The sequence below is a fragment of the Homarus americanus genome, unplaced genomic scaffold (genome assembly GCF_018991925.1).
Source record: "Homarus americanus isolate GMGI-L3 unplaced genomic scaffold, GMGI_Hamer_2.0 scaffold74, whole genome shotgun sequence".
NCBI classification, from domain to species: Eukaryota; Metazoa; Arthropoda; class Malacostraca; order Decapoda; family Nephropidae; genus Homarus; species Homarus americanus.
In genome coordinates, this window is record NW_024716951.1 from 5,137,897 (window position 1) to 5,150,929 (window position 13,033).

Below are 13,033 nucleotides of genomic sequence, written 5' to 3' on the forward strand. Positions count from 1 at the left end.
TGTGTGCATGTGTATACGTATGTGTATACGTGTGTGTATACGTATGTGTATGCGTGTGTGTATACGTGTATGTACTGTATGCATGTGTGTGTGTGTGAGATCGACATTATACACCAGATAATGAATCAACAACTCACATTATACTACCATGTTAATATTCACACGTACTGAGCGCCCCCTTATTCTGCTCACATTCACAGACTGGTACACCCCCCCCAAAAAAAATCAAATCAACCCAAGCGAGTTTCTCTTGTTTTTATACACTGTAAGAGGAATCATAAACAAAAATATAGCAATTACTTATATTTATTTTTGCTTACGGAATTTATTACAACCTATTCTAAATACCGGAATTAAATGGGTGTTCGTCTATCATAAATTCTCTAAGAAAACATGAGAGGAAAAGATAACATTGGATGATGGAGGCACTATAACCCACCTCGGGCCACCCACTGCTTGGGCCACCCACACCTAGGGCGGCTTTGGCTTTTCTGAAATAAGATAATTTATTAAGCCACATCACTTAAATTAACAGAATAAGTAATAAAGGTAATTTGAATGACTAAATAAAAGACAAAAATTGGCGTTGAATGTAAATGTGTAAAAAAATATTCGATTATGAAAAATTTATTCATTAACAAATATTCGACAAATTTACAAAAAAAAGGAAAAAAATCGATAAATTAAAATAAACATTCGATTAATTCATCCATGCGTTTATCCACCCATGCGTTACTGCGTCAGTCAATCAGTCCATGCCACACCTATCCCCCCACCCCCTCCCCTGTTGTTGGTGGTAGTTGTGGTAGAAAGTAATGGCTCCCCTTCCCCAGTCTCCCTCACTTACCTGCTGTTAAATTCATCCCGTTTTGTTTTTCTCCTTTTCTTTTACACTTCAAGACCATTAAAATCTTCTTGTCAGGTCAGTTGTAATCAAGCGGAGGCGCCAGACAACACCCTCAAGCTTCAGCACCTACTTCTCCTCTGACGGTCTGAGTCTGACTCAACTCGGCCCATACATCTATAGTTTTCCATTTGTCTTTTGTTTGCTCGTTCATGGTGTCTATACTCACCGATTCATACGAGAACTTGTTTGTCCTGTACTGTTTAATGTGACTTGACTATGCTCTATCAATGGTTTCATTTGTTTGTAATTCATGCAGATTTATTTTCTAGATGTTTTCAGCAGGCATTGTAGTGGAATCGTGATAGCATGCTCCTGGGGGTATGTTGTTGTGTTTATTCTTCCCATTACATAAAGACAAAAAAACAATTGACTGTCAGGACATTTATAACTATGAGTAAAAATATAAGGAAAAAAACAAAAGACTATCGGTACATTTCATTATAAATACAAATATAAGGAGAATAAACATTACTGTCCATTTAGTATCTAATACTTTATAATCTTCATGTGTATGTTTTACAGTAGATATTGATCAAGTATAAATATTCCCAGGAAAAGATCTATTTATATATTATTTACATGCTGCAAGTCATAATATATAAATTAACTGATATATAGAGTTTTAATATATGATTCTGGGTGTAAATATAATTGTGTGACGTGTAGTTGTGTTCCCTTATACACACATACACACACCTACACCTACAAGAATGAAGTGTTTATTTACTATGAACATCAAAGCCTCCAAGTCTTCTTTATCATCAAATTTAACCTTCCATTAAAGTGATAAATTAGCAAATAAAACCTAACTTAATCTAATTCTGTCTCAAGATGCTATTGACTCATGTTCACTATAATCTAACTATAACACCCCTCTAATCCCATATACTAGAGTAATAATTCCTAACGTATAAACCTCCATGCTATAAAGATATAATAGAGCTAACTATGTGATCTAACTATAGTCCCAGCTACTAGCACCATTCACATGCTCAACAGGTCAACTAGATTCTCAAAGATTCTAAAAGATTCTCAAAATATTCTCAAAGATTCTCAAAAGATTCTCAAAGATTCTCAAAAGATTCTCAAAAATTCTCAAAGATTCTCAAAGATTCTCAAAAGATTCTCAAAAGATTCTCAAAGATTCTAAAAAGATTCTCAAAGATTCTAAAAAGATTCTCAAAAGATTCTCAAAGATTCTCAAAAGATTATCAAAAATTCTCAAAGATTCTCAAAGATTCTCAAAGATTCTCAAAAATTCTCAAAAGAATCTAAAAAATTATCATGGAGAAATTTATTCACCTAAAGAGTAGAGAAAGGAGAATGGACTCTACCTGGTTCACTAATCTACAGGTAACTGGAGACTAATATGGAGTAAATATATGCATGGAGACCTACCTGACGAAGATTGGAGAAAGAGTGGGAGATCTGGGAGTGTGGCGGAGTGTTGGGGCCAAATACACATCTCTGGTGGGGTTAGGTTAAGTTAAGTTGGGTTGGGTTAAATTGGGTTAGGTTAAGTTGGGTTGGGTTAAATTGGGTTAGGTTAAGTTGGGTTGGGTTAAATTGGGTTAGGTTAAGTTGGGTTGGGTTAAATTGGGTTAGGTTAAGTTGGGTTGGGTTAGCCATATAGTGATACCTCCATATAACGGATTTTTCTCCCCCCCTCCTTATAATCCGTTAAGTAGGGGTTACATTATCGCCATTGCACCGAGACTCTACCGTTGAGAGGAATAAATGACTCACGTTTCTTTGAGTATGTTATTTATCTCTTAATTGGGTCAAGATAAGAGATATTTAGTCACGGTTGAGTCTCAGTTCAATATCGACGCCATTTATGATTCCTATCTTGTGTGTGTGTGTAGTTAAGAGAGGTTATCTCACTCACTCGCTGGTTCAGGTGGAGAATTTATTAACGTTAGAAGCTTTCAGTGTGTGTGTGTTCTTGAAATATCGGCATACAGTTTATCCTTCATTTTTTTAATTATTTCACAGTAAAGCTTGTTGACTTTTTGGTAAATTACATATATACAAATATAAATTCCTATACTAAAAGGTTCCTGTGTTCAATAAATAACATAATTATATACCCCCGTCAACACTACATGTCTGTCTCCATCCTGAAGGAGGGGTTCTCCATACCCATGAAAGTGATGCGGGTGAGGCACAGGTTCTCAGCCGAGGCCGTGGTGGTCGGGGGCGCCGCGGCTTTCCTCTCCGTGCTGGATGCTGTTGTTGTTGTTGTTGTTGTTGTAGCTGCTGCGGTGGTGGTGGTGAAGATGGTTGATGATGACATGTTGATGGTCGTGTTAGAATACGCAGCTGCCGTATAAGCACCTTCGAGGGCGCTGTGAGCGGGTTTAGCAGTGTTGACGCCGGTGGTGATGTTGGGGCTGCTGTTGGATAGTGTATTGGTAATGAGGTCATCCATCCTCTGTAAGACGCCCTTTGGGATGGCTGGAGTGGACGGACAGATTAGCGGAATTGGATTGTCTTCTGCAGGAGCTTTTGTTGTCGTTCCGAGCTCCTGGTTGGCTCGGCCGTTCATCAGCAGCGGGTTGAGACTCTCCTTATCAGGGTCGTTTTCGTTCCCTCTGAAGGAAGAAGCCAGAGTGTTGACACTCCTGATGGCCATGAACTCCTCGTTGGTCTGAGTAAGGCTCTCAGACCACAGCTCCTGGTGGTGGGTCTCCAAGTTACCTAAACCTCCATTGCCGCTTTTTTTCTTCTTCTTGGGCTTCATCGTGTTGGTGGAGGCCTTGGTGCTGCTCTCCCTGGCGCTCTCGAGGAAGTCTGGGGAGCTGGACGAGCCGTATAGGTCCTGGGAGCTGAGGTCACTGTAACTCTTGTACATGTTGACAGTGTAGGTGTGAGTGTCGGCCAGCCTCAGGGTGTGGTCCATCTCCATCTTGGGACGGAGACTTCGGGGTGACTCTGGCAGGAATTTATCTGCCGCCTCGATATTAAACTTGCCATTCCTCGTCCCAGTACACTGATATATGGCAAAAAATATTCCCGCAAACACTATACATACAAGTGACACGCCAACACCACCCAGAGTCAAGTACAAGATCTTATAACCGTCCTCGTGTACGTCAGGTTTTGTCTCGAAAATTAAAGTTCGTTTCGTTTCATAAGATTCAATATAAAAGGAAGCGTTGTGTAGGTCCAGGCGGAGGTTCTTGTGGGAGAGGAGAGTTCTTATGTCTCCTTCACAGTTTGGGTAAGAAATGGGATCTATAGACATGTTCACCATCATCTTGTTGCTCGAGCAGGACAGAGTGTTGATGACGATGTGTTCCTTATTGTACAGCAACAGCGACGACACCGACGTGATGAAGTCAGAGAAGAGGATGTAGGAGTTGGTGAAGTCGACGAGGGGGCAGTTCCCGCGTAGACCGATCAAGAACCACACCCAGCTGTCGTGTAGGTCTAGGAAGGAGGAGTAGGTGGTGAGGACGCCCGTGGTGACAGACTGTGTAGAAGTCGTCTCTGTGACAGCCTCCGTGTGACTCCCTTCAGTCAGGAGATCAAGACCCGTCACGGTAGTTCCCTCAGACGTCAGCCGAGGGTCCACAGTGACGTCCTCCGCCCTCGTGTCCTCGTCCCCGTCAGCCTCTCGCTCTCTGGACGGACTTGTGGGTGTGGGAGTTCTCTCAGTCGTGCTGGTTTCGCTCCCTGGCGGCTGATCACTTAATAAACGATCAGCTGGAGAAGGATCAGTTAGCAACTGATCGGTTATTAACTGATCACTTGATAAATAATCACTGGAAGACTGATCAGTTTGCGACTGATCAATTAACGACTGGTCACTTGATGAATAATCACTCGGTGGCTGATCAGTTAGTGAATGATCAGCTGGAGAAGGATCAGTCAGCGACTCATCACTTGATAAATAATAATCACTGTTTGGCTGATCAGTTAACGGCTGATCACTTGACGAACGATCAACTGACGAATCATCAATAAGCGTAAAGAAGGTGTCCAGAGGCGGGGAGAAGAGGAGGCCGCTGGTGTACCTGGTGGTCTCCTCTGAGTCCAGGTGAGGAGGTAAGTCGCCGCGGGTAGGAGGCCGGTCGTCAGGTGGCGCGGCGCTGGTGGTGGCGTCCGACCACAGTGTCTCAGAGCTGCCGGACTCACGGCCCAGGGCGGGAAAGCTGAGAGGAACACCTGTCAAGACCACCGCTACAGAAGGTGTTGCTATCGTATGAGGAACCCCTGTCGAAGATATCGTACGAGGATCTTGAGTCGATATCGTACGTGGATCCTCTGCTATTATCGTACGTGGATCTTCTATTAATATCGTACGTGAATCCTGTGTTAATATCGTACGTGGATCCTCTATTAATATCGTAAGTGGATCTTCTGTTGCTATCGTACGTGAATCCAGTGTTGATAACGTACGTGGATCCAGTGTTGATATAGTACGAGAAATCCCCGGCATCGAGGACTTGATAGACACAAGGGGTGAGGGCGAGGAGGGCGAGGGAGCGTAGGTGATTGTCGTAGTGCCAAGGTCCAACAACTGTGTGTGTGTGACTCCCTCTGGGGTTCGAATCTGTAAAGAAACAAAAGTACGTTCTATAGTTAACGAATCCAACACCTTCTATTACATATTTTTTTAAGCTACTACTACTACTACTACTACTACTACTGATACGAGTCCACTATATAACAAAATAGTTGGTTTACTCACAGGAGTTAAACTCACAATCTGGACTACAAAATTAACTTACTCACCAAGGGCGTAGCACTCCAGGACTCAGCCGCAAGCTCAGTCTCATGGTTACCTTCGTGAACGCCTCTTTCAGCGTCTGGGTCAAGAGGCTCTTCGTCTGCACCACCCAATTGACTCATGGCAAACTCAGACGCTAGACAGAGATTATGATAATTAGACATATAACTTTGTGACAGTGACAGCTGGAGTATAATGCAGCTCTACTTGTCTGTCTGTTTAGCCGTCCGTCAGTCTGTCAGTCCGTCAGTCAGCCTGTCAGTCCGTCAGTCAGTTAGTCTTGGTGTTTACTAGTGTTTACAATGCACATGTTATTATAAAACTACTAGTATCAAAACATAAAATAGATAGATAGATAGATGACCAGCATTCTCTAGACGCACTTTCTGTAACTCCAAAGTGTTCCTCGCTCAGAAATCTAAGACGTAGAACAGAGGACCTACCTGTAGTAAGCAGAAGCAGCAGGTGTATGACAGGTACCATGATGAAGGGTGAAGGTGGTGAGGTACTCCTGCTGGGGGATTCCTGTAACGTGTGAGTGGTTAAGGAGTCGTCGAGGTACTGCTTAATAACATGGGTTTGTTTACATGGAGGGTAAAGTCATATCTAGTTGAGGATTTCACCACCAGAGGGGATTCAGGTAGACAAGATGGCGGGAGGAAGACCTTAGTGTAAAGTTGTCATAACAGTACGTGTTTTATTAGGCCAATGTGGTTGTAATGGATGTGTATATATTGTCTCTCTTTTCCAGTATATAAACGAGATGGAGATTACACACACACGCACACACACACAGACACAAAGTTCACCAATACTAAACGAGGTAGAGATTCTCTTAACATAGTCTAAAGCCAAACAAACAAGTACAATGTATATCCACCCTTCATTACCTCTCACTTATGACCTATTATTGTATCTAAAGTGAAGGACATATTCGCCTCCCTTCCATAACAATCCTATATGTTGTTATATAAAAAAGTAAAGTCTTATATCATTCACTTCCTTTCATTAAATTATTCTATAACAAAATGAGAAACGATTATCACACATACCTTAATGGTCTCTGGTCTCTAATTGTCTCGTTAACTGTCCTCGATAACGACAATGATCCTCTTGATAATCGTCACAACACAGTTCACGGTGTTTCCAGTCGGATATCACAAGCGGTTCATGACCTGATTTTCGATTATTTTTTCACTCGAGAGATAGAGAAAGAGAGATGGTAGGGGTGGGCACTTGTTTAATGGTAGTGAAGATAAGGTGAAGGAAGGAAGGAAGGATGAAGGAAGGATGAAGGAAGGAGTAACACTTATGTTTCGCCACCGTGAGTAACACACCAAAAGACTCACCCTGAACACTACCTCACAACTCGACCCCCTTGACTGGCCCAACCTGTAGCATAGAGTTGAGCGCCGCTGGTCGGATCGTGGGGGTAACGCAACCCAATCTCTCCACCACCAGGCACCAACAAGTCACTGATACCCGCATCGTGGTATGTGGTGGGTAGGGGGTAGGGGAGAAGGGGATAGGGGGTAAGGGAGAGAGGAGAGGGTGAGGGAGACGAGGAGGGGTACCCGTATTGGTCACCCCGGAGATTTGGATTACGCTAAGCCGTGGACATGTACCCTGGGGCATGTGGCAGAGGTGATAATAGCTATAGGATGTATCAGCTCCTCGTGGTGGTGTATGAGAGGGAGGGGTTGATGGTCCTAGCAGCCGCCAGACACCTCGTCCACTCCCGTAAAAACACTCTGGTAGACAGACGTGTTGTAATCGTCACGACAAACAATTACATCTGTTGTCTGGATTAAGGTTGATTCTGTCAGCGTACTGTCTGCCCCCACCTCCCAAAGAACTGTATACTGTAACAACAAAGAGCTTTTAGTAAACAAATGGAGAGAGAGAGAGAGAGAGAGAGAGAGAGAGAGCCGGGGGGAGAGGGAGGTACAGGTGTGACCCAACACTAAACTAGACACCAATATCCTCCTGTTACTCAATACCATGCACACACACACAGACACACGTTCACGCACATATGATACACACATACAGTCACGTCACTAAAAATAATACTATTAATATATCTTCAGTAAACTCATCATACAGGTTTACAATTGGTTTGGTATGTATATAGACAATGCAGGTATACGGTATACATAGACCGTAGAGGTATCCAGTTTCCAATGCCGTTTATCCATCAGTAACACCTATTTTCCCTTTACCTTTTTATTTGTGAAGTTGGTTAGTGTTATATGACTTCAGGTCGACGTTTGGTGCGTTACGTCACGTTCTTGTTAATCTGCTTTCCTCTGTCCCAGGTAAAGCTTGTCTGCTAATGGCTTTGATTTGTTGTACTCACAGTCGTTCACAGGTGTATTGATTTCATTAGTTAAAATCAGGGACTGTGGGAGAGAGGGGAAGAGGAGGGGGAGGAAGAAGGAGGAGGAGGACGAAGAAAGAGGAGGAGGAGGAAGAAAGAGGAGGAGAAGGAAGAAGGAGGAGGAGGAGGAGGAAGAAAGAGGAAAATGAGGCGGGTGCAGGGATAGGAAGGTGGTGGACGGGATGTGGATTTCGGTGATAGAGCCTGTGATTAGGAGAGGTAAGGTGGATGGATGGAACTAGGTAGGGTTGTTGGTGATGGTAGGTACGACAGGTGGAAGTGGTATTGGGTGGGACTGGTAGGGTGGGAGTTGAGACAGGTTAAACAAGCAGGTGAGTGAGAGCAGGTAACTCAACACTTCAGGATAACTCACTAATCTTCCGAAAGTGTGCTGGATCCACTGTATCTTTATTTACATTCCGAGTGACTGAACACCAAATACACTACGGACCTAAACTAAATGTATAAATGACGTAAATTAATCTTTAACTGATAACTCATATTAGACCAGGGGTTCTCAACCAGGGGGGAATTCCCCCCAGGGGGGGAATTCAGGTTTTCAGGGGGGGGGGGAACTGATTCGGGAGCAAGAGATATGTTCGATGAGAAATCAATCACAGAATTTTGGCCCTTGATGTGCGATTCCTACCCAAAAGTGGCAGAAAGAGCTATCCGTGCATTGCTTCCGTTTGTGTCGACATATCTTTGTGAGTCAGGCTTTTCAACTCTGTTGCAAATTAAAACGAAGCAACGTAGTAGATTAGAGGTAGAAAATGACCTGCGTTGTGCCCTTTCAAGCACTCCTCCGCGTATCCCAGAATTGGCGAAGAAAAAACAATCACAGGTTTCTCATTGACTGTAATCTTCATCTGAATAAAATTAATTACAAATTTACAATATCCTGGTATTCTATTGAACTTTTTGTTTATTGCATTATGCTTCAGTTTGGTCTGTTAAGTAATTCATTATAAAAAAAAAAAAACTATTTTACTTTTATTCAAGTTTTATAAATCCATCAACATTTTCAATTGGCATTTAATTTGTAAAACTCCACTATAAAAATAATCCATGTAAAATTGTAAATGTATATGTACTAATATGGAGAAAATAAAGGATTTTCAGTATTATATGCATATTATTTGGAATGCACTTTTTGAGGCAGACAATCTTGGAAAGGAGGGGGGAATGACATTCTGACATATGGTGAAAGGGGTGCATGGGGCAAACAAGGTTGAGAACCACTGTATTAGAGGATATTAAAGAAGGAATATATTAATGTATATAACTCAATAACACATTATATTCAGACACGTATGTTAGCCTATGTGGTGAGGAACAGTTACATAATGTTTAGGGAGTACATCTCTCTTTTCGTACAGTAATCTACATATAGTTACATTTTAAGTACAGGTATGGTAATTATGATATATGTACAATAACAACAAAAGTGTCAATGTAATTATAGGTTACGACTTAAAATTATAGTTACAGTAAGAGTGAAAACAGTATTTTGTTTTGTCGTCTGTTATAGTGTCAGTCTGTATGTCACCTCCTCTTGTTCCTCTTCCTCTCCTCATCTCTTATTACCTCAAGATATACCATTAACACAAATAAAATCCAGGTGCATTAAAAAAACACTACTACACTTTATAATAACGTTGATTTACATAATAAACCTAAAATGGGACTCTCACTATCATCACAATTTCTTATGTATGTCTGCAGGTAGTGCCGTGGGAGCGCAAGGGGAAACTTAGGGAAGAGAGAATTCTATCAGTGAGTCAGTGAGTCAGGCAGTCAGGCAGTCAGGCAGCCAACAAGAAAATATCGTTCATAAAGCTAAAAATTATCGTATCTGCGGTTGGTTATGTTCTGTAGGAGATCCACCACAGAAGGCAAATTGTCTGGTCGGTACTGATAGAGAATCGCGGTGTAGGTGAGGGCAGTGTTGACGAGAGATACCAGGAGCTGTTTACCGAGTACGCCCACGCCCAAGACGGTGATGTGGGCAGGTCGCGCGTTGAGACGTGTGATAAGGGCAGTCAGGAGTGGATAGTGTTGATGGGTGGTGCCTAGGTGTTGGTGAAGCGACCATACGGCGTCCTCCAGGGCCAGGTGCTGTGGGGAGGAGGAACATTTTAAGGATAGGGAATTATCTCTCTCTCTCTCTCTCTCTCTCTCTCTCTCTCTCTCTTACGTGGAATTTTAATCCCAGGATTGTGGGTGTGGGGGCGGGTGGGGGAGAGGTGTCACGAAGGATTTTTGTTCCAGCTGACATCAGAAAACACACACACACACACACACTACATCACTCACCGCCTGACGGAGAGAATCGGCCAGGTGACAGAGGAGGCAGAAGCGGAGGACCTCACTGAAGGTGTACCAGGTGATGGGGACGATGTTTCTTGTAAAGTGTAAACTGAGACACAAGAGGTAGCCCGAACAGAGCAGGGAGGCCAGGAACAACCCGCAGCGGGGTGTTAACGTGGAGGAGAACACCTGTCGTGGTAAACAATATATGAAGAACACCTGTCGTGGTAAACAAGATATGAAGAACATCTGTCGTGGTAAACAATATATGAAGAACACCTGTCGTGGTAAACAATATATGAAGAACACCTGTCGTGGTAAACAATATATGAAGAACACCTGTCGTGGTAAACAATATATGAAGAACACCTGTCGTGGTAAACAATATATGAAGAACATCTGTCGTGGTAAACAATATATGAAGAACACCTGTAGTGATAACCAAGATATGAAGAAGAACACCTGCCTATTACCACTAACTACTAAATATTTCACACACATAACAACAACAAAAAGCTAAACTAACCTAACCTAACCTAACCTGGCCACGAATATACCAACCTCCTCTCTGAATTTACCTGTTGATTACCTTATTGTCAGGTATTACAACGGGACAATATCTCGACTAAATTATCCTTCCCCCCCCCCCCCAGATGAAGAAAGTGTACATCTCTATAGTAATCGACCAGCTTTATGCAACACCTCATTATACAGGTCTGTTGTTTAAATGGGATCAATGATTTTGTTTAGTTTTTGTTTTCACGATTCATACTTCTTTTCTTTCATTCTCGAAGGCACGTAGGTAAAGGTGAGTACAGATCTACCTAAATGATGGTCATGTGGAAACAGTAATGTAATATTTACTTGATTGAACAATGATGTGACGTGTACGAGGCTATCACAGAGCTTCACCACCTCTCTCACATCACCTCCGCCGTCTCCTTCACCACCACCACCACGAGTGTTCTGGGGAGTGACAGAAATATATCTACTGTAATATTATGTGTGTGTGTGTTGGTCAGAAGAATGAACATACCTTGGTAGTAATTGCATCACTTACCTGTAACACGTTAATTACCAAACAGTAGTAAAGAGTATAATTTTTAAGTGTTCGGGCTGTGTTAAGTAGCCACGCCTTGACTCTCCGGTTCATCGTGGCTTCTAAAGTGACATAATATGGACTAGTTCTGTGAAAGTCTTCAACAAGATGCTCTGAAAGTTACATAGGTGCCTGTGGCATATGCTCCGTCATGACGTCATTCAGACACTACTGTAAACTTGAGATCAGATAAAGGAGTCATTATACAGTCAGTAAGTCAGGTGATGTAGCGCACCTGTGAATGGCTGTGCAGGCGCGAGACTTCCCTCCTCACCCGGCTGGCAGCGCTGCTGTAAGCCCTCCTCACTCCCTGTATTAAAGACGCCATATAAAAGTCCGCGATGCTTATCAAAATTGTCTTTATAGACTCAGCTGCGTTAGCCAAGATCACTGTGAGTGTCAACGAGACCGAGATCAAATAAACACGACGACCGAACTCACACACGCACAATACTAACAATAAAACTATCGTCTTGAAGGTGGTGTGCGGGTCAGACCTGATGATATGACGTGTCAAGGAGGACATGAACTCGCAATTCAAATTTCTCTTTTGAACAGAATGAATGAAAGAGTTCATGAGGTAGATGACAGGAATCGTACTCATGAAGAAAAACAATATTATGTCGTAGGAGTCGGTCAGGTGCCAGGTGAGGCTGGCGATGAAGAACACGAGGAGGAGTGTGATACAGGCGAGGGGCAGCAGCCGCCACCAGGCCACTTGGTAGTGACCGCCAGGGTGAGGACGTGCCAGACTGATGCCAAGAACTCCTGCTAGGTCCTGCAGCAGTGGCCACGTCCTATCTGCTCCTCCTGTGTCCCCCTTCTCACACTCCCCATCCTGCGAGGAACCTGGACGACACCATGACTGTTTCTCCTCGTGCTGTGAGACGCCCCGCGGTGTAGGATCTCTGAGCTGTGCGTCGACCAGGAACTTGTGAGACGTGTAAGCCATGGTGTACCACCTCCTCTGGCTGCTTCCTCCGACACACTGAAGACGGCGCCTTCCATGTTACACCTGCTGCAGCATTCCTAGGAAAATGTTAATCAATCCCTTGCTGCTTCCGGTAAACGTAAACACATTTCTGGTCCTTCATGGAGGCACACAGTTGAAACTAGTGGTCTTGAACCTCACAAAAGACCACATATAATAAACTATCACCCTCATTAGTTCCTGTCATGGGGAGGATCGTTACGATCGTTACGAGGAGTGATGGATGATACAATTGTTGCTGCGGTGTATCATGCTTCTGACACACCGATGTTTATACGTGTTTCTCACTTTATTTTCCTGCTCAGGGAGGAGGGGGAGGAGGAGGGCAGGTCGAAACTAGCAGGAGGAGGAATGCAGATCGAGGTTGAGGAAGAATGCTGAGGTATGAGTGAGGTAGATTAGGTTTGGTTAGGTTAGATCCAGTCCAGTTACATTCCCTTTTGTTCACTAATGTTCAAGGAATGTATTTAATTTCTCGGTTTTAACATAAATTTTTCTCAGAAACAAACCAAAAAAAATAAGAGTTTAGGAAAAACAAATAAAATTCTCTTATTTATGATTTTATTGTGAGCACCAACAACAGAGAGAGAGAGAGAGAGAGAGAGAGAGAG

The 13,033-nt window shown here is 43.0% G+C and overlaps 1 protein-coding gene and 1 long non-coding RNA gene across 4 annotated transcripts; both read right to left on the reverse strand.

Moving 5' to 3' along the window:
- Positions 1-321: 321 nt before the first annotated feature.
- LOC121858695 (mucin-5AC-like) lies at positions 322-7,055 on the reverse strand. Of its 3 annotated transcripts, none has more exons than XM_042355277.1 (6): positions 6,695-7,055; positions 6,086-6,167; positions 5,648-5,778; positions 3,050-5,465; positions 2,306-2,374; positions 322-491 (listed from the first exon to the last, which is right to left on the reverse strand). In XM_042355277.1, exons 2-6 carry the CDS (start codon positions 6,123-6,125, stop codon positions 472-474), a joined length of 2,676 nt encoding a protein of 891 aa, XP_042211211.1. In that variant the 5' UTR covers positions 6,126-6,167; positions 6,695-7,055; the 3' UTR covers positions 322-471. The 3 variants fall into 3 exon arrangements, with proteins under 3 accessions (XP_042211211.1, XP_042211212.1, XP_042211210.1); XM_042355278.1 differs by lacking the exon at positions 322-491 and adding an exon at positions 626-1,244; XM_042355276.1 differs by lacking the exon at positions 322-491 and having other exon boundaries at positions 2,146-2,374.
- A 2,253-nt stretch (positions 7,056-9,308) lies between these two features.
- On the reverse strand, positions 9,309-10,507 carry LOC121858751. Its single transcript, XR_006087505.1, has 2 exons — positions 10,339-10,507; positions 9,309-10,140 (listed from the first exon to the last, which is right to left on the reverse strand). It is a non-coding gene; the product is annotated as an uncharacterized LOC121858751 (long non-coding RNA).
- Between the last annotated feature and the right edge of the window lie 2,526 nt (positions 10,508-13,033).